Source organism: Bos indicus, chromosome 1 (genome assembly GCF_029378745.1).
Source record: "Bos indicus isolate NIAB-ARS_2022 breed Sahiwal x Tharparkar chromosome 1, NIAB-ARS_B.indTharparkar_mat_pri_1.0, whole genome shotgun sequence".
NCBI lineage: Eukaryota > Metazoa > Chordata > Mammalia > Artiodactyla > Bovidae > Bos > Bos indicus.
The window spans coordinates 77,017,143-77,041,652 of record NC_091760.1 but is presented as its reverse complement, the minus strand read 5'-3'; the positions used below and the strand labels follow the sequence as shown (position 1 = coordinate 77,041,652).

Below are 24,510 nucleotides of genomic sequence, written 5' to 3'. Positions count from 1 at the left end.
TGCTAAATGAATGAGATGCAGATGAATGCTGACAATCTAATACCTGAATAACCAGCCATGGAACTAACTTCTCTCCCTTAAGATACAAGTGTCAAGTATATTTAGTGACACTTAGATGGAAAACTGTGTAAATAATGAGAAGAGAGTTTACAAATAGAAGAGTTTTCAACATTAATTGAAAGGAAGGAAATTCCAGGGAGAGGAAAGATATTGGCACAGAAGTGAATTTTTTCCACTTGCCAAAATTTCATACTCAAGTTCAGTTATAAAAGCAAGAAATCACAATATAACATATGTCACAAATTCACTGTTTTATTTAATAATGACATTAAGATTAGCATAATTCCAGTTTATATACTAAAAATATCTATCTGTAATTTCTGTTGTGTATTTGTGTTATGGTCTCTTAAGTATGTCATATAAGTTTTCTTGCTTTCCATATGTTCAATATTTTAAAGTGAGCTACAGTGCGGCTTTAACCTTAATCTTTACTACAACAATGCAAGTCAGCCATAAGTACACATATATTCTCTCCCTCCTATCCTCCCTTCCTGCCTCTATCCCATCCCTCCAGGTCATCACAGAGCTCCAGACTGTGATCCCTTTGCTCCACATCAACTTCTCACCAACTGACCATTCTACACCTGATACAATACGTATGCTGCTGCTCCTTTGTCCATTTGTCCCTCTCGCTCCCTCTTCCACTGTGTCTACAAGTCTATTTTCTACATCTCCATCTCCATTCTTTCTTTGCAAATAATTTCATCAATATCATTTTTCTAGATTCCATATATATGCATTAATATACTATATTAGTTTTCCTCTTTCTGACTTACTTCACTCTATATAACAGGTTCTAGCTTCTTAGTAGTTGAGATGCAATTTCAGGGGCAGATTTCAGCACCTTAGTCAGAGCAATAAGATTAAGACCATTTTTAATACATTTGCACACCTTGGATCGGAGAAGGCAATGGCAACCCACTCCAGCACTCTTGCCTGGAAACTCCCATGGATGGAGGAGCCTGATGGGCTGCAGTCCATGGGGTCGCAAAGAGTCGGACACGACTGAGCGACTTCACTTTCACTTTTCACTTTCATGCATTGGAGAAGGAAATGGCAACCCACTCCAGTGTTCTTGCCTGGAGAATCCCAGGGACGGGGGAGCCTGGTGGGCTGCCATCTCTGGGGTTGTACAGAGTCGGACACGACTGAAGCGACTTAGCAGCAGCAGCAGCAGCAGCAGCAGCACACCTTGGATACAACAGAGCAACCATTGTTTCTCTATACTACAAATAAATATTCAAAAGTAATTGGCAAACAGATGCATAAACCAGTTATAATCATTCTCTAAGTATCCATTAAAGTCTTTAACAAGCTTTGCCTTAATAATCATCCTTTTAAAAGAAATCATGTCACCCTCAAGTTGAAGAAAATATAAAGGTCATATTATCCAAATTCCTACCTCCCTTTACATATGGAGAAAGATGCCTACTTAAGTTATTATTTAAGAATAGAAAATACATAATAAAGATAAAAGGATTGCAATAGTTTAATTTTTGTAAAAAATACACATTTGTGTATAGAAGAAAAGACAAAAAATATGTATATAAACATGTACATAGTGGTTTCAGAGTTACAATTGTTCTTTCTGCTTATCTTTGTTTTCTAATATTTCTCACATAAGCATGTGTGATTTAAAAAAAAAATGATTTGTAAAAATACATCATTAGCTTTCCCTCACAATGCTAAGGTGAAGCAAGAGCCTTGATAGAAATCATAGATTTAAATACATAACATACCTTATGGGTCCAATATATATTGATGATTGAGGTGATAATATAGGTAAAAAGACAAATCTGAGATCATAATGATGCTGTGAAGAAGACCCAAGTTTGATTGACCATTCTTCCCACTCACAGAGTCTTTGTTCCTTTCTAAGTGATCTACTTTCTCTTTGTACTTGTTACAGGAGTTACATAGGCTTCTCAGGTGGCTCAGGGTAAAAGAATCCACCTGCCAGTGCAGGAGACACAGGAGATGCTGTTTGGATGCCTGGATCAGGAAGATCCCCTGGAGGAGGAAATAGCAGCCCACTCCAGTATTCTTACCTAGAGAATCCCATGGACAGAGGAGCCTGGTGGGCTACAGTCCATGGGGTCGTGAAGAGTCAGACACGACCAAGTGACTGAACATGCAGATACCCACACAAGTCTCTGGCTTGGTTGTTGTTCAGTCACTCAGTGATGTCCGACCCTTTGCAGCCCCATGGACTACAGCACTCCGGCCTCCTTGTCCACCACCAACTCCCAGAGTTTGCTCAAACTCATGTCCGTTGAGTCAGTGAGGCTATCCAACCATCTCATCCTCTGTCTGCTATTTCTCTCACCATCAGGATCTTTTAAAATGAGTTGGCTCTTCACATCAGGTGGCCACAGTAATGGAGCTTCAGATTCAGCATCAGTCCTTCGAATGAATATTTGGAGTTGATTTCATTTACAACTGACTGGTTTGATTTCCTTGCAGTCCAAAGGACTCTCAAGAGTCTTTTCCAACACCACAGTTCAAAAGCATCAATGCTTTGATGCTCAGCCTTCTTTATGGTCCATCTCTCACATTCATACATGACTACTGGAAAAATCATAGCTATGACAATACTCACCTTTGTCAGCAAAGTAATGTCCCTGCTTTTTAATATGCTGTCTATGTTGGTCATATCTTTTCTTCCAAGGAGCAAGAATCTTTTAATTTCATGGTTGCAGTGATAGTCTGCAGTGGTTTTGGAGCCCAAGAAAATAAAGTCTGTCACTGTTTCCTCATTTTTCTGCCATGAAGTGATGGGACTGAATGACATTGTTTTAGCTTTTTGAAAGAGGAGTTTTAAGCCACTGTTTCACTCTTCTCTTTCACCTAAATCAAGAGGCTCTTTAGTTCCTCTTTGCTTTCTGCCATAAGGGTTGTGCCATCACATATCTGAGGTTATTGACAATCTTGGCAATCTTAATTCCAGCTTGTGCTTCATCCAGCTGCTCTGCATATAAGTTAAATAAGCAGGGTGACAATATACAGCCTTGATATATTCCTTTCTCAGTTTGGAGCCAGTCCCTTAATTGCTCCATGTCCGGTTCTAACTGTTATTTCTTGATCTGCATACAGGTTTCTTGGGAGGCAGGTACAGTGGTCTGGTATTCACATCTGCTGAAGAATTTTCCACAGTTTGTTGTGATCTACACAGTCAAAAGTTTTAGTATAGTCAATGAAGCAGATGTTTTTCTACAATTATTTTGCTTTTTCTATGATTCAATGGATGTCGGCAATTTGATCTCTGGTTCCTCTGCCATTTTTAAATCCAGCTTGTATACCTGGAAATTCTCAGTTCATGTAATGCTAAAACCTAGCTTGGAGGATTTTGAGTGTGACCTTGCTTAGCACATGAAATGAGTGCAATTGTGCAGTAATTTGAACATTCTTTGGCATTGCCTTTCTTTGTGATTGAAATGAAAACTGACATTTTCTATCTTGTGGCAACTGCTGAGTTTTCCAAATTTGCTGGCATATTGAGTGTAGCACTTTAAAATCATCATCTTTTAGGGTCTGAAATAGCTCAGCTGGAATAAACTCAGAGCTCATCACCTCTACTAGCTTTGTTCATAGTGATGCTTCCTAAGGCCTACTTGACCGCACTCTAGGATATCTGGCTCTAAGTGAGTAAAAACACCTTTGTGGTTATCTGGGTCATTACGATCTTTTTTGTATAGTTCTTCTGTGTATCCTTGCCACCTCTTCTTAATATCTTTTGCTTTTTTAGGTTCTTTATTGTGCCTATCTTTGCATGAAATATTCCCTTGATAGCTCTAATTTTCTTGGAGAAATCTCTAGTCTTTCCCATTCTACTGTTTTCCTCTATTTCTTTGCACTGATCACTGAAGAAGGCTTTCATATCTCTCCTTGATGTTCTTTTGATCTCTGAATTCAAATGGGTATATCTTTCCTTTTCTCCTTTGCCTTTCATTCTCTTCGTTTTTCAGCTATTTGTAAGACCTCCTCAGACAACTCTTTTGCCTTTTTGCAGTTCTTTTTCTTGTGGATGGTTTTGATTACCACCTCCTGTCCAATGTTATGAACCTCTGTCCATAGTTCTTCAGGCATTCTGGGTATCAGATCTAATCCCTGGAATCTATTTGTCAGTTCCACTGTGTAATCATAATGGATTTGATTTAGGTCATGCCTGAATGGCCTAGTGATTCACCCTATGTTCTTCAATTTAAGTTTGCATTTTGCAATAAGGAGTTAATGATGTGAGCCATAGGCAGCTCTAGGTCTTGTTTTTGCTGACTGTATACAGCTTCTGCATCTTCAGCTGCAAAGAATATAATCAATCTGAATTTGGTACTGACCATCTGGCTACATCCATGTGTAGACTCTGGCTTGTTAGGGTGTTAGAATTGTGACAGTAGTGATACAAAAGAAATAGTTGATAAAATTCAGGTTTGATATTGAAGATAATATTTCTGAAGATAATAAGATCGACTGGGAAATAAAATTACTTTCCAGGCCTGGTTGTAATTAATAGGATTAATGATAGGCAAGTTGAAACAGAAAAAGAAGGGGGGAAGTAGAGGGAAAGCAAAGCAGATGATCAGGGATTTGTTACAATATGTGACTTCTTAGAGATTAGAAGCATGCTAAAAGAGTAAGATGAATTACAATGACATAAATAATAAAGGTTCTGACCTGCTTTTTATTTAAGATTCTGGATAAAAATTGAATTCTAGGGTCCCTGCCACACAGCAAAGTAAACTTGACTCCTTCTCTAGAAAAAGTTATATATTATACAACATTTTGTTTATCTACACACATGCCCATGTGGATTCCTGATCATTGTATATTATAGACTTTGGCTGATTTTCATTTTAATCAATTAATATAAGCAGTATCTAAAACATAATAAAGATTTTGATATTAATTTTAATAGTAGTATTGTTTTATTCAAAAGTGATGAAGAATTAGAAATGCATAATTGGATGGTGAATAAAATGACCTCATTAACTAAGGATCTGGAATGCTTATTTCCTATGGCTTAAAAATCATCTCATCTGGGAAGAAAATAGTTCAAGTATTTGTTGCCTAAATGTTTAACTCTATCATACAACATGTTTTTCATTTTTATTCCTTGGCAATTCATTGCTTTGGGACAATGAGAATCTATCACATGTTCAGCACCATGAACTCCATTCATTATCTTTTATTGTCACTTCTCTTTAGCTTTTTGGCAAATTGTTTTGGTTTGGATATTAACAGAAACATAAATGAGAATAAAACATGTCATCCAAATTTTCCATCCTCAACTGTCCCCTCCCCAAAAAAGTTTGTATTGTTTATCTCATTTCTGCTCTTTGCTTTGTTCATGTATACATTTTCATTAAATTGTTTCAGATGATGAAGCTATAATTATGTTTTATTATAGTATTTTTATTATTTAATATATATTTCTTAGTCACTTCCTTTGTATATAAATATTACATGCAAAATACATAGGCAAATATGCATATATGAAAATGCAGTGTGTTTTCAGGAAAACTTTTACAAGCTGTAATTTGAGGGTAACTAATAGTACAAGAAAAGTTATTGATTAATATTTTGCACAGAAGCAATGTTTTACATGCTTTCATCAAACTAAAAAATTAATTTGCAGGTGACAATAGAAACAGCTTTAGAGAAAAAAACAAATTGATATTGCTTCAGATTTCTAGATGGGTTATCACTTTTTATTAATATTTTAAGCAAATAGAGAAAACACAAAAGGAAACTTCAAAATGTTCACATATATAAAGTGAATTTTAAAACACTTAAATCATTGCTCATTTTTGGATATAAATCAAAAACAACTGATCATTTCAACTACCTGTATCCCCATAACTTTGTCTTTGAAGGGTCTGCCTGACTCTGTCTTGACAAATTAAGAGCATTTTTTTAAAAAAATCTATAAAAATTGGACTTCTTTATGGGTTACTATATTAACATCATGTAAATAGGCATGAAAATTATGATTAAAGTATTTTAAGGATGCAAATAACATATTTAAATTATTGCTTTTATTCTTTTGAATGCCATAGGTGGTACCCACTTCTATTATTAATAATACATCTGTGGAGTCAGTAATAGGTTTCACTGTACAGAAATTTCTGCTAGATTACAAAAATATAGATTTTACTTCATAAAAAATCTACTCTGAAGTCACTCGGCTAGTGATCACTCCCTGAAAAGACCTCACCCCTTTCCCTCTGGAGCTTCTCTTCTCTTTATTTTCCTCCTACATCTAGCTTTACTGACTCAATTCTAACTTAATTTCCAATGAATGTCTCAACATGCCTCCCATGACCCCTTTCTTAGTTTCTCTCCACTCACCAATTTACAAACTCTTCTGAGACATGGGCCATAGTCCCTGGAACATTAAATTGCACTTTGAACATAAGAGGAAAACAGAGGGCATTTCCTAATTTGAATCAATGGAAATATGTAAAAATGGCTTTAAGATGTAACATTTTATGCAGTATGAATTTTTTTTACTTGAGAATTAAATTGGACGGACATTTACTCTGTGTGAAGATTGTGAGAAATGACAGAATCTTAACTTACACATGATTCTTAAAAATTAAATGATGATGTCACAAACTTATGAGACAAGGAAAACATTATGTCCATTTTATAGGTGAATACACTGAGGCTGAAGAAGGTTAAATTAATTCCTGAGGTACTACAGTTGTGAGAGAGGAAGCTCCATTTGTTGACTAGAGTCCTTTATTTTTCCATAATATCACTGAGATGTAGGAAAGTAAGTCTTTTGTCTGTATTCTGATCTACTGACACAAATAAATGCTAATCATTAGCATAGATATTAAACAATCTTCCTGAAGTCCTTTCCAAGGCCAATGGAAGGATGTTCTTTACATTTGTTGGAGGGTTATTTTGGAGGTCCAGCCCTTTCTCTTCCTTTGTTAATAACAGGACAGCTCACAAGAAATGTAATTTATTCACTGTTTCCAAAGAGAGTATATTCTACAAACCTACAGTCATCAAGACAGTATGGTACTGGCACAAAACCAGAAATACATACCAATGGAACAAAATAGAAAGCCCAGAAATAAACCCATGCACCTATAAGTTCCTTGTTTTTGACAAAGGAGGCAAGAATATACAATAGGGCAAAGACAACCTCTTCAATAAGTGATGCTGGGGAAACTGGAGAGCTACATGTAAAAGAATGAGATTAGAACACTTCCTAAAACCATACACAAAGATAAACTCATAATGGATTAAAGACCTAAATGTAAGACCAGAAACTATAAAACCCTTAGAGGAAAACATAAGCAGAACACTCGACATAATTCAAAGCAAGATCCTCTATGACCCATCTCCTAGAGTAATGGAAATAAAAACAAAAGTAAACAAGTGGGATCTGATTAAACTGAAAAGCTTTTGCACAGCAAAGGAAACTATAAGCAAGGTGAAAAGACAACCTTCAGAATGGGAAAAAATAATAGCAAATGAAACAACTGACAAAGGATTAATTTCCAAAATACACAAGCAGTTCATACAACTTAATACCAGAAAAACAAACAACCCAATAAAAGGTGGGGAAAATATCTAAACAGACATTTCTCCAAAGAAGACATACAGATGGTTAACAAACAAATGAAAAGATGCTTAACATTGCTTATTATTAGAGAAACGTGAATCAAAACTACAATGAGATATCACCTCACACCAGTCAGAATGACCATCATCAAAAAGTCTACGACAATAAATGTTGCAGAGGGTGTGGAGAAAAGGGAACCCTCTTGCACTGTTGGTGGGAATGTAAATTGATACAGCCACTGTGGAAGACAGTATGGAGATTCTTTTAAAAACTAGGAATAAAACCACCATATGTCCCAGAAATTCCACTCCTAGGCATATACCCTGAGGAAACCAAAAGACACATGTCCCCCATCTTGAAAAAGACACATGTACCCCATTGTTCATTGCAGCACTGTTTACAATAGCTAAAACATAGATGTCTATTGAGAGATGAATGGATAAAGAAGAGGTGGTACATATACACAATGTAATATTACTCAGTCATAAAAAGGAACACATTTTAGTCAGTTCTAATGAGGTGGATGAACCTAGAGCCTACTATACAGAATAAAGTAAGTCAGAATGAAAAAGATAAATATCGTATACTGAAAGTGAAAGAGGAGAGTAAAAAAGTTGGCTTAAAGCTCAACATTCAGAAAATGAAGATCATGGCATCTGGTCCCATCACTTCATGGGAAATAGATGGGGAAACAGTGGAAACAGTGTCAGACTTTATTTTTCTGGGCTCCAAAATCACTGCAGATGGTGACTGCAGCCATGAAATTAAAAGACACTTACTCCTTGGAAGGAAAGTTATGACCAACCTAGACAGCATATTCAAAAGCAGAGACATTACTTTGCCAACAAAGGTCCATCTAGTTAAGGCTATGGTTTTTCCAGTAGTCATGTATGGATGTGAGAGTTGGACTGTGAAGAAAGCTGAGCACCGAAGAATTGATGCTTTTGAACTGTGGTGTTGGAGAAGACTCTTGAGAGTCCCTTGGACTGTAAGGAGATCCAACCAGTCCATTCTGAAGGAGATCAGCCCTGGGTGTTCTTTGGAAGGAATGATGCTAAAGCTGAAACTCCAGTACTTTGGCCACCTCATGCGAAGAGTTGACCCATTGGAAAAGACTCTGATGCTGGGAGGGATTGGGGGCAGGAGGAGAAGGGGACTACAGAGGATGAGATGGCTGGATGGCATCACCGACTCGATGGACGTGAGTTTGCGTGAACTCCAGGAGTTGGTGATGGACAGGGAGGCCTGGTGTGCTGCGATTCATGGGGTTGGACACGACTGAGAGACTGAACTGAACTGAATGTATACATACAGAATCTAGAAAGATGATACCAAAGAATTTATTTGCAGGGCAGCAGTGGAGAAAGAGACAAAGAAAATAGATTTATGGATGTGGGGAGAGGGCAGAAGAGAGTGAGATGTACGGAGGGAGTAGCATGGAAACTTACATTACCATATGTAAAATAGATAGCCAATGGGGAATTTGCTGTATGGCTCAGGAAACTCAAACAGGGGCTCTGTATCAACCTAGAGGGGTGGGATGGGGAGGGAGATGGGAGAGAGGTTCAAAAAGGAGGGGATATATGTATACCTATGGCTGATTCATGTTGAGGTTTGAGAGAAAACCACAGGATTCTATAAAGCAATTATCCTTCAATTAAAAAATTAATAATTTTAAATAAAAAAGCATATTAATTAAAAATATTGTAGAAATTTGGAGTGAGGACAGTAGGGTGGGCTAGGTAGACTACTTATGAGGCTTAAAATCAAAAGAAGAAAAAGACTAGGTCTCTGGCCATATGCTGCCCTGCTCCCACAGGAAGCTGGGATGCCTGGGGTGCACCACACTCTCCCAGTGGATGCAGCAGGGGCTGCACTGTGCAGATGCCAGTTTCACATCCCACACTTCTCCACACTCCTCTGTGGGTCAGGGGTGAAAGAAGATTGCAAGGTGGCAAATCTCGGGAGACTAACATGAAAGGAGGGCGTGATTCGGCCTTTTGCCTGATTGTAATGAGGCATTTTGATTTCTCACTTCACACTCATTACAGGGCTTCTCCTGCTCTTGGTTTCAGAGCAACTAGAGAGCCCTGAGGGAACAGTGCCTTTAGAATGCTCCTAATTACAGATCTGAGATCTTGAGCCTTATCCCAGAAGGGCCATCCATTGAGTACTAAGGACCCTCTGGAAGTAAGAAAGTTACTTTGAAACATCTTTTCTGTGCCTTATTATTTCAGATTATAAACCTGGAAAAGAGATGAGAAAGAAACATCTGCTCTGCCCCACCCCTGAAAAAGTATCATTTAACTCCTGATTTCCAGGAGAGAATAGAATGTTCCCTGTGTTTTAGAAGAAGTGGTCTCAGCATTATAAATATGCTTCCTCAACTATTTTGCTATTCCTTAGAGTTATACTTAAAAGGATTGAAAGGAGAAAAGTGAAAGAAAGTGAAAGTCACTCAATCCTATATGACTCTTTGCCACCCCAAGAACTGTAGTCCGCCAGGCTCCTCTGTTCATAGAATTATCCACACCAGAACACTAAAGTGGGTAGCCATTCCCTTCCCCAGGGGATCTTACTAACCTAGGAATCGAACCCAGGTCTCCTGCATTGCAGGTGGATTCTTGACCAAGTGAGCCACCAGGGAAATTATACTTAAAGGAGAAGGAATGCTGTTATTACTTCAACAGGAATAAAGTCTGTTTCCTGTACAAAGGGAGAAAGAAAGAGATTTCATCAACCTTGCTTATAAACTGCTACTTTAAGCTTCTATAGTAGCAGCACAGAGAGATCAGAGAGAGATTTATTTCTCTTATCTTCCTTTCATTTAAGAAGTACATTAATTTTTTTCACTTCTACTCTTTTAATCTCAAATTTATACAGTAGTTTTCAATTTTTAGACTTTCCCTTTTTTTTAAATGATGGAGGATGAATTAAGTCTTTTGTGAGTAATCCCTTTTAACATTGGGATTAAGAGAGCTTGGACCACAGAAAGATTTCTGATGAAATATGCAAAAATTTCTACTTCCAAGTCTCTAGCTCTGAGACCTATAATAGTCTATAACAGATTGCAGACTGTAAATATATTTACTTGTCCCAAATATCATGATTGTATAATATAGGAAAAAAAAAAGTTATGTCTGAAGTCAGTGCCCAGGGTTTAGTTCAGGCCTAAATTTCTTGTTACAACTTGAACTATAAAACACTTAGAGCCAGTTTTCTCATTTGTAAAGTAGAAATCAGGATATTTCTAACAGACTGTATTATGACATGAATTTTCAAGTTTATTTAGCATGAGATTTAGAGGTGGTTGTCTCCAAGAAAAAAGAAAAAAATAAAAATCCCTGTAGAGAAACCAAGTAAAATGTGAATTACTCATTACTGGAAATCTGTGTAAAAATGATTATTGACATGATATGTGAGTCTCAAATTATTTCTCTTGATATTAATTTTCCCCTTAGGGATAGATAGATATATTAATATCTCTTGATATTAATTTTCCCCTAGGGCTTCTTATAGTGATCTCAGGGGAAAATCTCCTCACAGTTTTTATGTGCAGACACCCAAATATTTTCATAATCTCCCTTGGTATGACTGAGAACAGCCTGGAACATTAACTGAGGTTTTATTCATTTTGGAAGGGAGGGCTTATGATGCGAACAATAAAGAGAATGTTACATAACTGTACAATAGTTCATGGGATATAACGAGTTGCTCTTCACGTTCATATCGCCTATCTCATCCTGGTTTCTGCCAAACTTTTGTGTAGTGAGTACTATCTTAACTCCATTCCAGAATCCATTCCTAATCATCAGTTTTCCTTGAGATCCCAAACCAGATTCCTGACAATATTGGTTGAGCACTTAGATCCAGCCATATCTGAAGCACAGACTTTTACTTATGAAGGTTAATTATTCTCTTGCTTTGATTAAGCTTATTTAAGCTTTTTCTCTCATTTATAGCCATGTTAGTTGAGCACATATTTTATCCTTATATCTTCTGCAGAGCGTGGCACAGACTACATCTGTCAAATGAGTGACAATTATTAGTCATACCACTATTTGGAAATTAAAATATATATTTTTCTATTGCCAAACTTATGGCAGATATGAATACAGAAAACTTGTTCTTAGCCTGTTGCTAATTCACTGAAAAATTTTCTAAAATAAGGCCAAAAATATAGGATTCAGTTTTTTGCCCTTTATTTATTTATTAGATATAAATTCATTACAAAATTGACACATATAATTAAAAATATTTTAAATCATAAACATAAAAATCATTTAAAATATTAAGTGTTAAATTGTATTTTACATTTATAGAATATCCATTGTAACAATTATAACTGGATGTCTGGTTATGTTCATGTAACAACAAATGTAGACAAAAATATGACAAATATGTTATGAAATATACCATATATTTGTAACTTATAAACCAATTTTATTTGGTTTATTAATTTTTTAAATGATGCATTTATTATTTATTTATCTTATGTGAATCTTTTGGTAAGCTGAAACAAATGTAAATCACACATCTTGACTTACAGGCAAGAAATAAATGTATCAAAAAATTATAACAGATTAACTCTGTACTTAATAGGTCAGTTATTGAATTGATTTATCACGCTTTTTAAAAATTTTGCTGTTCTCTTGAAACAGATCAGAGAAATTATTTTCATTGATTAACATAGTTTCTTTTCTTCAAAATTTTCAAAATTATAATTTAGCATCACTGTAATGTTAAACACTCCCATTCATTAAATGTCACCTGCATAAATAAATTTTGCAATTGCCTTTATTTTCCAGATGCTCATGAGATACAAGTATGATTTATTTTCAGATGACCAGAGGACATTGGAAATGTCATCAATATTAAAAACTGATACTGGATTCTAATTTCTATCGGAGGTAAAGAGTGCTATACACAAAAAGCACTTGACCTTTTAGGCCACTTAACACCTGGAATGTATCCTAGATAAAGAATGAACTCTAAATGCTGAAAATATTGGTCTGGCCACATATATCGTACAAAACAGGTGCACATCAAATGAGTATGCCTAAAATCCAGGAGAAGAAAATGTTTAGAAAATGTTATGCACAATATAAAAATATTCATTGCAATCACAAAAGTGCTATTTAATTTTTATTTTGCACTTTATATTAGTAAAATATTAACTCTGGTTTGCTGGATGGGCATAGTAAGACCATAAAGTTAGAACATATACTCAAGTGAGAAAAATTTCTAATTTTTTAAACATCAGCAAAATAATATTCTATACATAATTCAAGTGAATATCAAATACCTATAGATGTGATTGTGAGAATAAGTGGTAATTTTCTCCCATATAAGCCAGAGCAAGTTATCATTTACCACAAATGTGCTGTAATTTCTTTAAACTGGCCTGAGACCAAGTTTCATTTAAAAGCTATTACATTTTATGTGGCTTTGTTTTATGTACCAAATGTGCTGAGCCTGGATGCTTCCTCATAGTACCTAACACATGATAAAGCACATAAAAATGCAAAATAATTATTCACTGACTAATCAATTTTGTTTTACTGCTTGATCATTTATACTTTCAAAATATTTATGTTGCTTTGTTGATTCCTACTACTATAGTACAGTCAATTCTAATTCTTAAGTTTGTTATTAAAAAGAGATAAATTTTACCCATACAGGGAACCGATTCTAGAATGTAAAAGGAACTTTTTTATTTTGGATTTTGTGTTTAGAAAATAGAATGTGTTCTATTTATTCTTAAATCATAAAATATATTTGATTCCCCTTCACAGATTATAGAAAAAACTGGGTGGTAGCAAAGCTTTATGACAAAGATTATTTGTTCACATCACCAAAATAAAGCAAAAACCAAACAGCAGCAACAAAAAAATGAAAGGTATCTCTTAGTTGCAAAGAATTCCAAATAGAATACTCATGCTCTTAGGCACTGACTGTACAGGCAGCTTAATGAAGGGCTTCCCTTGTGGCTCAGTTGATAAAGAATTTGCCTGCAATGTGGGAGACCTGGGTTCCCTGGGTTGGGAGGATCCCCTGGAGAAGGAAAAAGCTACCCACTCCAGTATTCTGGCCAGGAGAATTCCATGTACTGTATAGTCCTCGAGGTTGCAAAGAGTTGGACACGACTGAGCAACTTTCACTCACTAGGCACTGGCTGTGCAGACAACTTAATGAAGGGCAGAATAAAGAAAAAATGGGAAGGGCATTCAACATGATGGGTTTTATTATCAACTGAAGCTTGGTCCCCCCAAAATAATAGGTGCCCATCTTTGAAATGTAAAATATTCTAGAAAGGATAGGGAGCTTGAGGAATTGGAAAGAAAAACTAGCATGAGCATGAAGAATATGTTTAATTTAGAGAGAGACATCTTTTATGTCAATATTTCCATTAAATCTATGCACACTTATTTGAAAAATAATGTCTATATTTTTTAGATTCATGTTCTCACACAATTAGATTGATTTAACCCCAAAATGGATTCATACCAGGAAAAGAATACTGTGATCAGAGCAATGACTTCTAGTGTTAACTACAAATGGCTCACATTAAAAAAAAATTATAAATAAAAAAGTTCATCCAACATATCTACAGTGCCAATCAAAACTAGAGAATAGTGCCCTGGGATGACAATGTTAGGATAAAGCTGATGGGACCCAGGCTTGATTAATAGAATGTTAGAGATTATCTAGTCTGACTTCTATATTCTACAGCTCAGAAAACTGAATGTTCATACCAGGGAAGTAGCTTTCTCAAGGTCACAGCAGATGAGTGGGTCTAAGTCTCATGAGGGTACCCACAGCATCTAACGTGTTCACATTTTATCACTACCTCATAGCATGATGCCTGGTACGAACTGTGCTGGTGTTCTATACCAACACCACCAATAGTTGGTGTTCTACAAATATTTTGGGTGTATTGATGAATGAAAAGATGAACACATGAATGACTGAATGGATGAGTAATACAATGTCAGGGCTAGGCTAGACTATACTCTCAGGAATAGAAGTTTATCAGCATCTAAGCAGTTTAGGACAGTGACTTATTCTGTTACCACAAGTCCCTCAAAAAATGTTCTTGTTTGAGTCACGTTGGTTACAGATAAAATGCCAGGTGCCCACAGAAGCTGATACACTATGCAGGAAAGTGTATAATTTTAAATATCTTTTATCTTTTAATTTATCAGTGTTGTTGCTTATTAGTAGAGTTATAGTATTTGAAGAAATATGTCAATTCCACCATGGGACACTCAACAAACTGTCTCATATAACGTTACTTATACCTATATTATGTCTTCAGGAACAACGATGGGCAAAGATACTTGTTTCAACCCCACCCTCAGATATTTGAACACCTAATAGCAGGTACTTCGAGCAATTAAAATGCTCATTTCAAAAGCAGTTTTTAGAAATGAAGAGGAACAGAAGAGAAATAAAACTGAGAAGGTGAAGGCTGCAAACATTTAAACTGCTTGATGAAAGAAGAAAAGCTGTTAGACTTGTTATAATTGGAACAGCACATTTAGGTCTCAAAGGAATATTCAGGCATTTGGAAAATACCTTTTCAAGTAAAAGGCCAAGGGAGGAAGTCAACAGCAGGTGGGGGTGTGTAAACAAGTCAAATTTAGGTGAAAGAGGAGCAGGCATGTTTCATTATGGATTCTTGGAAGCCATTCCCTGCAGATTTAAGCGGGTAATTGAGAGTGACATTTAAAGTGGCAGGAGACTGTCTGGGCAATAGCTTGTGTTTTCCACATAGTCAGGTTCAAGTGCAAGAGGGGTCTTGTAAACAGAGTTCATGGCAGTCCTTTGTGATAGAAGAGGGTGTCACTAAGACTGCTTAGGGACCCAGGTAAACTTCCAGCCTCCCTCTTCATCTCGACGAACAAAGGCTTGTCCCTGGTGGAAGGAGTGCGTTTTCACATTACAGTGAGGGCTCAAGGATGTGGAAAAGGCCATCTCTGTCTTATTGGGTGACACATCAGAAGTATAGTAAGGAAGAGTTTGTAGTCCTCCTGGAGGATTTGAAAGTTGAGAAAGGAAGTGAAAATCTTCACTGTGGTTGGCAGTGCCTGGCAAGGGGGTAGTTCTATCACCTCCATAGTCAATTGGCAGATCTTCCCCAGGGGCATTGGGATAATCAATTGCCTCATCCAGAAACTGGGGAAATGTGCTAGTGGTCTGTCTGGCATGAGACGAGAGGGCACTGTAGTTAGCTGATGAGGTGTCATCAATGGTGTTGAGGTCTTTTAACCCCAGTGTCTGAAGAACCCAGGGATCCACAGGGGGTCCATGTTGTCCACAGTTAGCAAATTCACTAGCAAGGCTTCTCTTGGCATTTTTATGATGGGGAATCTCAGGAGGAAAATATCTTTGCTCTTTGGGTTTCCTCTTCCCCTTTCTGAATTTTCTACATGCTTTGGAGAACTCATCTGATGACAGCAATTTCTGGGGAAATAGTATTTGAAAATACAATCAGAGGGATGGTATGGGGAGGGAGGAGGGAGGAGGGAGGAGGGTTCAGGATGGGGAACACATGTATACCTGTGGCAGATTCATTTTCATATTTGGCAAAACTAATACAATTATGTAAAGTTTAAAAATAAAATAAAATTAAAAAAAAAATACAATCAATCACCCAACATCATTTTCTTTACTATTGTCAAATATTTACTAGTTACATTAATTCCCTACAAAACTTGAATACATTTTTATTTTCTCATACAAAGCAAAACTGATTGGATTAACCTGTCTTTAAGTTAAAATCTATGATGACATGTTACCACTTAGAAATTCCAATTCATATTATTGTACTAGTCATTTAAAAGTTGAAGGGAGTAAATGATGTCTTTAAAATTTCAGTTCAGGGAAGTAATGATTATTGTTACTATGGCAATAATAACAACTATCATGTACTGAGGTACATGCATGACCTCATTTTATGTAGATGCTATTGAAATCTTCTTTAATGAGGAAACAGGCAGAAGCACATTAGCGACTTGCTAAGGATTGCTCAACCTAGATTTAAACCTAAGCCATCTGAATCTAGATTGAACCACTGATTAAAAGGCTAGGGAACACTCTTTCTCTAATTTTACTAACTTTCATAGCACTCCCATGTGATATGTATCATATTATTCTAAATCTTGGAAAATTGAGAATAAGAGAGAAAAAATTCCCTAATTAATATCACTTACTGCTTTGATAACTGTCTTTTTTTACAGAATAGTGGCTGAAGATCAGAGCCCGGGCTAATAACTGTGAGCTATACGCTGTTTTCTTAACAAAGCAAACAGAATTCTGAAGAAACTAATATAGTGGGTTTTCTTCTCTAAACTGTTATATCTGGTAAGAGTTGTAAGCAATATGATTGAATTAGATAAATAATGTAGCTTGCCTAGAAGTAAGGTAAAGATTGATGATAAAACAATAATGGTAAGAGAATGGCAAAGAGATAATTTAAAAAATACAAAACCTCTCAAAAGGAAGAATAACAAAAAGGGACTAATGGCAAACTATCCATGAGTTAGAAACATTTTAAAGGGTAAGAACACAATGTTCATTAAAAGGTTATGTCACTGGCTATGTCTAATCGTCAGTTAAGAGATTTCAGCTCCATTCGGCTCCAGCCATATTTATAACATTTAGAGCTGGAAAGATTCTTGAAAGATCTTTTTAGTCCATCCACTTACAAATGAACTAAATAAGGCCCCAAGTGAGAGACTGATTTACCTAAAGTCAAACAGACAATTGAAAGAAACCCATGTCTCTCAGATCTAATTCCCACCTCAATGTTTCAACCATCTAACTCTATCTTAGGATTAATTTCTGTTGTCTCAGCAGCCCCCTTGACTGGTTTTTGATTCTTTAGAAACTCCTTTTGTAACATTATGGCTAAAATCTGCAATCTAGATACTTCCGAGAAATGATACATAAACATTCTTCTGAAAGCGTTATTTTTCTTTCAGAAAAATTCATCCATGCTATTGATGAATTTCAAGACATATTGTTTCATACACTTACATTTAATCAAGGACTTTTACCCAAATGGTCTTCTTTCTCACATCACTTCTCTGTCTGTATAAAGGGGATAGTCACATACCTTGGCTTTTTCCTCAAGACATTTAACTAGAGCAGAATTCAGGTATTGTCTGAGATGATTATTCTCTTCATGTAACCTAGCAAGTTCTTCTTCCTTCTGTACCAAAGTATCTTGGAGCTGCAAAAAGCAGACAATGGTGACGGCTGCTCCACTATATTGACGTTGTAACCTTATAATAATACCACTGATCCTTAACCTACTTAAACTTGATTATTATTCTGTTTGTTTTATGAACACAATCTCAGGGAGCCCTTGTCCTCCAAGGCGTAAATTCAATCTACACCCACCTACTACCTGATTGTTCAGCTTTGTGCTCTGAATTTTTTTTATTCTTTGCAAAGTGTTTGGAGAGATTATATGACTTTTAAAATCATAACCACAAGGAGATCAAGAAGGTATGTAGGAAAATGAGCTGTGTGCAACTGTTTAAATATAGAAAACAGTGTTTAGAAAGGTTTCACTGAGCTTCTTTCTTGCATGTTAAAAAAAGAAGAAAGAAAAAACAATATGGGTTGGATTCCTTCCATCTCAGATAAATCTGTTTGTATGTCCACAAGATTAAATTACTCTCAGAAATAACAACAAACAAAATATGGAAAATTAAGCAATCTTTGTAAGAATTTTTATAGTCATCATCTCTTGTCTAAGTGATGAGCTATTTATGATTCAAAAATACTATCACACTCATTATATCATTTGACCTTTCCACCAGCCCTCTGAGGTAGACAGTACAAATATCTCCATTTCACAGATTAAAGAAAAAGAAGATTCAAGAGGTCATTCAGCTAATATGTGAGAGTTTAGGGCTTGACTGCAAGTCTTTCTAGAGGGTTTTGGTTTTGTTGTTATTTTCTGTCACATTGATCACTTCACTTTGACTTCTCCATGGAAACCATGTGACACTAAGGGACGATGTTGAGAATGATCTACTTGGAACACGGCTGATCTCCATGTTCTGATTATCCATACGTACCTGCTTATTCCTGTAGAGCTGAGAGGAAAGCTGAGCCTCTTCCCATGAACACAAATTAGGAACAGGGAAATTCGAGTCACCAGATGGTTCTATGTGAAAACACAAAATGGATAACTGAGAAAATACAAACACAGTTTTTGTGTAATAAAGAACTAACCAAAGGATTTCAGAAAGGCAGTAAGTTAAATTACCTTTCTGAAGTTAGCCATTGCCTTCACATGGGAAAATGACATATTTAAAGTTTTCAGAAGGGGCAGGCACGCTATGAAAGAAATATTTAAAGACTATCTGCAAGTGTCTACAGAGGTCAATTTTCAGGAGATAAGAGTTCCTATCTGCATTACTAATTCATGCAAATGTTTATTTGCCCCACCCTCAATTAGGCCTACATTGCAATTCCACTATGTTTTCTAAGCTTTTATCTTATTTTCTAAGCTGTAGTGCTTAGGTAATATAGTGTTTGTCTCTAGAATCAAATCCTATTTTTGATGTTACCATTGTTTTTCCCAGATGAAAATCTCTCCCTATCAGTGAAGTCTGATGGAGAGTATCTATTCAGAATTTTATGGAATAGCACTTTCTATTTCAAAATATTTTGAACTTTTTTTCCTGAAGAATTCAATGAAAATCTCAAAAAAAACTCATATATGTCAAATGTCATTATCTGTGTGTTTTATGCTTTTTCAAAGTTTTTGTTTTTTCATGTTTGACAGCAAATTATGCCTACCAATAAGACTGCTTGGGCATACTAAGTTGGTTTACTTTTATTTTCTTTTCCTGATTTAGAACAGTTTGGAATCTTGATCACCTCTAAGTCAACTAAAATATTACTGAAATAGTTTTTATTAAATTGGAATGATGGACAACAAGATAGGAATAAAATTTTATACACTCTTTTGATTTCATATTCTTGGGCATTCTTTTTTCCTTGTGGTAGAAAGCTAAAATTAAATAATTCCCTTCTGGACATTAAGTGTGTTTCAAAAATTGGGGGCTTTTTGGTTGTGTCTTTCTTCAAATCCAACAAATTCATGTGGCAGAAATAGCACTACGGATAAAGAATTCTGAGGTGTCTTATAGTTATTCCAGAAACTTGAGTGTTAATACAGAAAATTTCTTTAATATTTATAGACACTGTTTACTAAGCCCCATGGCAAAACTAATGTGTCATTTCCCATAAAAATTATGTTCCCCTCCAAAGTTGAAGTCTTCTTTAGGCAAAATGGGACTTTTTTTTTTCCATTTATAAGGCACTATTCATAGAATTTCCTTTTTGAAATAAAAGATTAAGTTAGTAGTTTTGCTTGCTTCTCTCTCATTCCAAAAAACAAACAAACAAACAAAAAAACAATCACCACAACAAAAAACTTCTAACTAGTTTCTTAATTCCCAAAGCATTCACTAGTATTGTTTATATAACTTTGACAATGACCTAAACTTTCTCAATGACTTGGAAATCTCCAAGAACTGTAAAGTATACATATTATACTTTATGTATGGTATAGTATGGAAGAAATATATATTATCCAGTGGGCAAGGAGTAGAATCCCATTTTCACTATTTGGCAAGTACAAAAAAAGCAAGTTATTTAGGCTGCAAAATATAGGAGTCTTTGGGCTTTCTTAAACCTTACCTATCATTCCTTCTTCTACAGAGTTCCAGCCCATAATGCCTTGCAACTATGAGTACTGGGAAAGGGCTTCCGATTTACCAGCAAAGCAGAAGAGCAGAACTTACCCTGTGCCTGTGGTGCCTGTTGGGGCTCTCTGTTGTCCAGGAGACCAGCAGCCCAGAAAGAGACCCAAGTCTCCGTGGAAACGTCAACACTAGATTCTGACGTTGTAGCGGAATACGGACAATTATAGCTCTGGCCTCCTACAAAGTACTGGTCTTGGCAAGGCAGAAGGGTGTTCTGTAAAATTCAGTATGTAGGTTGGTTGGGGGTGGGGAGGTTGTCCCAAGAGATGCGGTGGTGGGCATTCAGAGGGGGAAAAGAGTGGGAGAAAGAAGCAGAAAATACATGCAGTGAATAAAAACCAGTAACGATGCTAAGTATAGATCCCAGATTAATTTTGAGTGATCCAAATATAATTACTAGAAAGGAATCAGCTTCGTGGTTCATCCAGTCCTTCCCATAGATCCTCTCAGCATAGAACAGGCTAGTATTAGATGGACTAAATTTGTAAATATCCAGGAGTATTCTCTGTTGCTATGCCTCAGTCATCTAACAGGCGGGTACCCAAGATCTAAGCAAAAGAAATTCTACTTAACGAATGAATCGTGTAAGAACTATTTGACTCTTTCTTGCAAATATCTTAGTTATATTTCTAATAACTTTAAAAAACTTTGAATGCTAGGGCTGGAATGGACAGAACATACCATATACTCTAACTTTTAAATTTTAGTTTCTGAATTATAAACTTGCTCCATTCCTCCCTTCCTCTTTCCTCTCTTCCTCTGACTTTAAATGCTATTAGATCTTCTTGAAATAGGTTAGTTAGGAAAGACAGCAAGCTCTATGTAGGTCTCTCCATCACCAGGTCTCAATGCCTTTCCAAAGTTATCTTGCACCACTAACTGTCTGGCATGTATTCTCTACTGTGTTCTGAGCCAGTGAACACCCTCCTGCCCCTGCCTCCTCAAACCTCAAACACACAGTCTTTCCAAATGTCCAGTCAGGAGCAGGTATGCAGCCTCCCTGGGTTAATTTGTACAACAGACCATTCCTAATTATTTGTCAATGTTTAATCAGGTAAAAGCCATTCATTTCATCAGAGCCTAGCTTTGGACAAACTCTTTTTGACCACGACAAGTCTTTTGTTGACTTGTGAACTTTCTTGGGCATAGCATAAACAGAAAGAAAACAAATAAGAAAAGGAAAAAAGAAAGTTAAGTCAATTAAGTCATACTTTGTTAACATTCCCAATAAGTTAAGTTTTGAAAAAGTCCAGTCTTGAAGCAAGTCCAGCGTGGGCATTGCAGACCAAAGAAATTCGGCCAAAGGTTTATCAAGTGCTGTTTTCTTTTATTCTAAAGGCATGTTTGCAGGCTCTTTCCCTGAGGTTATTATTGGAATCAGAGCTGTGCTATTATGCAATTGACACCTGAGAAGAAAACAAACTGAAAATACCCCTAGCCTCAAGTTCAAGTGTTTGCAAATATGTGCATAATCGAGAGGAAGAGGTAGAATGAAAAGTGAGTGCAGGTGTAAAGGAAAAGTTGGGAGACAGTCCAGAATAGAAATAAAGGACAAAAGGATGTGAGAGGTTGAGAATAAAAGAGACAGAGAGGCAGACATAGAAAGCCAAGAAAAGATAGGGGAGAGGAAAAGGGAGATGGAGCAGCAAAGAAGACCTGTTTTAATTGGCAGGTAGCAGAGAAATCTTGTGTCCAAGGTGGAAGAAATTCTAAAGGCAAAGCCTTCTGGCTCTCAGAGCGCCCCCGGTTTCGCCAGGGAACTAGCTAATGCCAGCTCCTCACTTACCATCTTGCCCTGGAAGAAAGCGCTGAGGAAACTGAGCCCACTCTTAATTTTCGGATAAGCGGGTGGTAGCTTTAAATGGGACTGAGGGGAGGAGCTAGGAGAGGCGAGTTCTAATCTGCAGGAGCTCCCGGTGACGAGCGCCGCCCTCTGATTTGGTGCGAGGCTGTCAGGCTGGTGACGTGGGTCAGGAGACTTCCAGCCAAAGCCAAAGTCACTGGCACTCTCGGCGACCTGCTCCCCAGACCCAGGATCAACGGCTCGGGGTTCCGGGCAGTGTATTCACGGCGGGTTCACGGCGGGCCCACCGCGCTCCGGGTGTGCAACGCGGCTTCAAAATCCGCGCGAATGAGGGTTCGCTGCGCATCCCACTGGCCCGAGCATCAGGACCCGCGGTGACGGCGCCGCCCTCACCGATGGGGCGCACCAGCTCCTGCCTGCGAGAGCCTGCAGCTGCCGGGCTGGGCACAGGTTGGCCCCAGAGCCAGAGCGTGTTGTCAAAAAAAGGCCACACCAGCTTGTCAGGCATCAGAGCAGCACTTGGGGAAGCCTTCCAACCCCCAGGTGAATACTGCTCCTGGGTTTTCTCTGGCTGCTTGGTAAATATCAGCTTGCTGTATGACGTTGCTAATTGATTGGCTTTTTCCTAGTATTAAATATGTCTCATTTCCCCCAGCTTCTGAAGTGGGTGTGAAATGTGGAGGTGATCTATATTCATTCTAGAAAGTAAGCTTCAGGGGAATAGCCATTTCTGACTATTTTGCTCATTGCTGTCTCCCAAACTCCCAGAGCAATTTCTAACATGTAATGAGTGCTGAATAAAGAATGAATTAAGCTATAAATTTAGGAGTCTCAACTGTGTCTCTGTGTTGGTTTTTCTTCACAACTACTATTATATAGACTAAATTAATATAATAAAGAAAATTTAGTGTGCTAATATTTCTCAATTAGAGTGTTTTATTTCTGCCATTTTTCCTCTTGCATTTTATTCTCACCATTCCTATAATGTTATATTCAGAGGAGAGAAAGGAATAATGTCATTTTTAAAACTATTCATCCACCACTAAGAATTAACTCTTGTTTCATCTGCAATAACCCAGGAAGTCAGTACTCTTGTCCTTGTTTGAAAAGATAGTGAATGAAGCACTGAAGTTAAATTTGACCCATGTTCACACAATTAGAAAGTGGCAGACTAAAGATTTGAACTTCTGGCTCCAGCATCCATGCTAATTATCATAATTACAGTTTGATTCTCTTTGACTTCTTTCTACTGTACATAAATGGCTATTTATGTAATGGACATTTTTGTGGACTGAATTGTGTTCCCTTTAATTTTATCTGTGCTGAATCTCTAACCCTCAATGTATTTGAAGATAAAGCCTCTAAGGAGAAGAAGATTAAGAAGTCATGAGGGTGGCACTCTAATTTTATAGGTCCAGGGTCATAAGAAAAGAAAGAGACACCAAGGATGGCATGTACAGAGAAATGGCCATGAGAGGACACAGAAAAGGCAGCCATCTGCATGCCAAGGAGCGAGGTCCCAGGAGAAATCAAGAAGCCCACTGACATCTGATTTTTGGACTTGCAGCCTTTATAATTGTGAGAAAATAAATTTCTGTCATTTAACCCATCCAGTCTGTGGTTCTTGTTATGGAAACCCTAGAAGACTAATACAGACATAGTGAAGGAACTGAGCGAAGTTCTGATTCTGATTTGCAAAATCCTTTCTCTAAACCAGTTTTGACCTTCATTCATTCTGCTTTGTATTTACCATACAAGCATTTAGCAGTGACTAACATATAGCAGGGGTTTCCATGGTGGCTCAGTGGTAAAGAATCTGCCTGCAATGCAGGAGATGCAGGAGATGCAGGTTCGATCCCTAGGTTGGGAAGATCCCCTGGAGGAGGCATAGCAACCCACTCCAGTCTTGCCTGGAAAATCCCATGGACAGAGGAACTTGGCAGGATCAGTCCAAAGGGTTGCAAAGAGCTGGACAACTGAAGCAACTTAGCACACACATGCACACAAAACATATAGCAGATGCTCATTAAGTTCTGTGTCCAAAATTAAAAAAAAAAAAAGGAAGAAGAAGGTGCCAGATTCAGTAGAGTCCATTTCTGCTTTTCTAATACTGTTGATTCACAAGCCTTTTTAAGTGACTAGTATCAGGTTTGAGAATCACTCCCTGAGAGATGTTGCTAGAGTCACTCAACAGGATTCATCTCAGACAGTGATATGAGATGGTGGTCTCCTCTCTGCTCTTGCTGTATAAAGGGCAAGGATGCCCTGGCAATGTGACC

At 37.1% G+C, this 24,510-nt stretch overlaps 1 protein-coding gene and 1 long non-coding RNA gene across 2 annotated transcripts; one reads left to right on the top strand and one right to left on the bottom strand.

Annotated features, from left to right (window-relative positions):
- The first annotated feature begins 11,328 nt into the window (after positions 1 to 11,328).
- On the top strand, positions 11,329 to 20,489 carry LOC139183195 (uncharacterized). The gene is made up of 4 exons (XR_011566734.1): positions 11,329 to 11,404; positions 12,445 to 12,546; positions 16,879 to 17,002; positions 20,384 to 20,489. It is a non-coding gene; the product is annotated as an uncharacterized lncRNA (long non-coding RNA).
- On the bottom strand, positions 12,540 to 22,278 carry GMNC (geminin coiled-coil domain containing). Its single transcript, XM_019958133.2, has 5 exons — positions 22,214 to 22,278; positions 20,467 to 20,641; positions 18,730 to 18,818; positions 17,757 to 17,873; positions 12,540 to 16,102 (listed from the first exon to the last, which is right to left on the bottom strand). The coding sequence occupies exons 1-5, from the start codon at positions 22,214 to 22,216 to the stop codon at positions 15,485 to 15,487; spliced, it is 1,002 nt and encodes a 333-aa protein (XP_019813692.2). The 5' UTR covers positions 22,217 to 22,278; the 3' UTR covers positions 12,540 to 15,484.
- Positions 22,279 to 24,510: the final 2,232 nt, after the last annotated feature.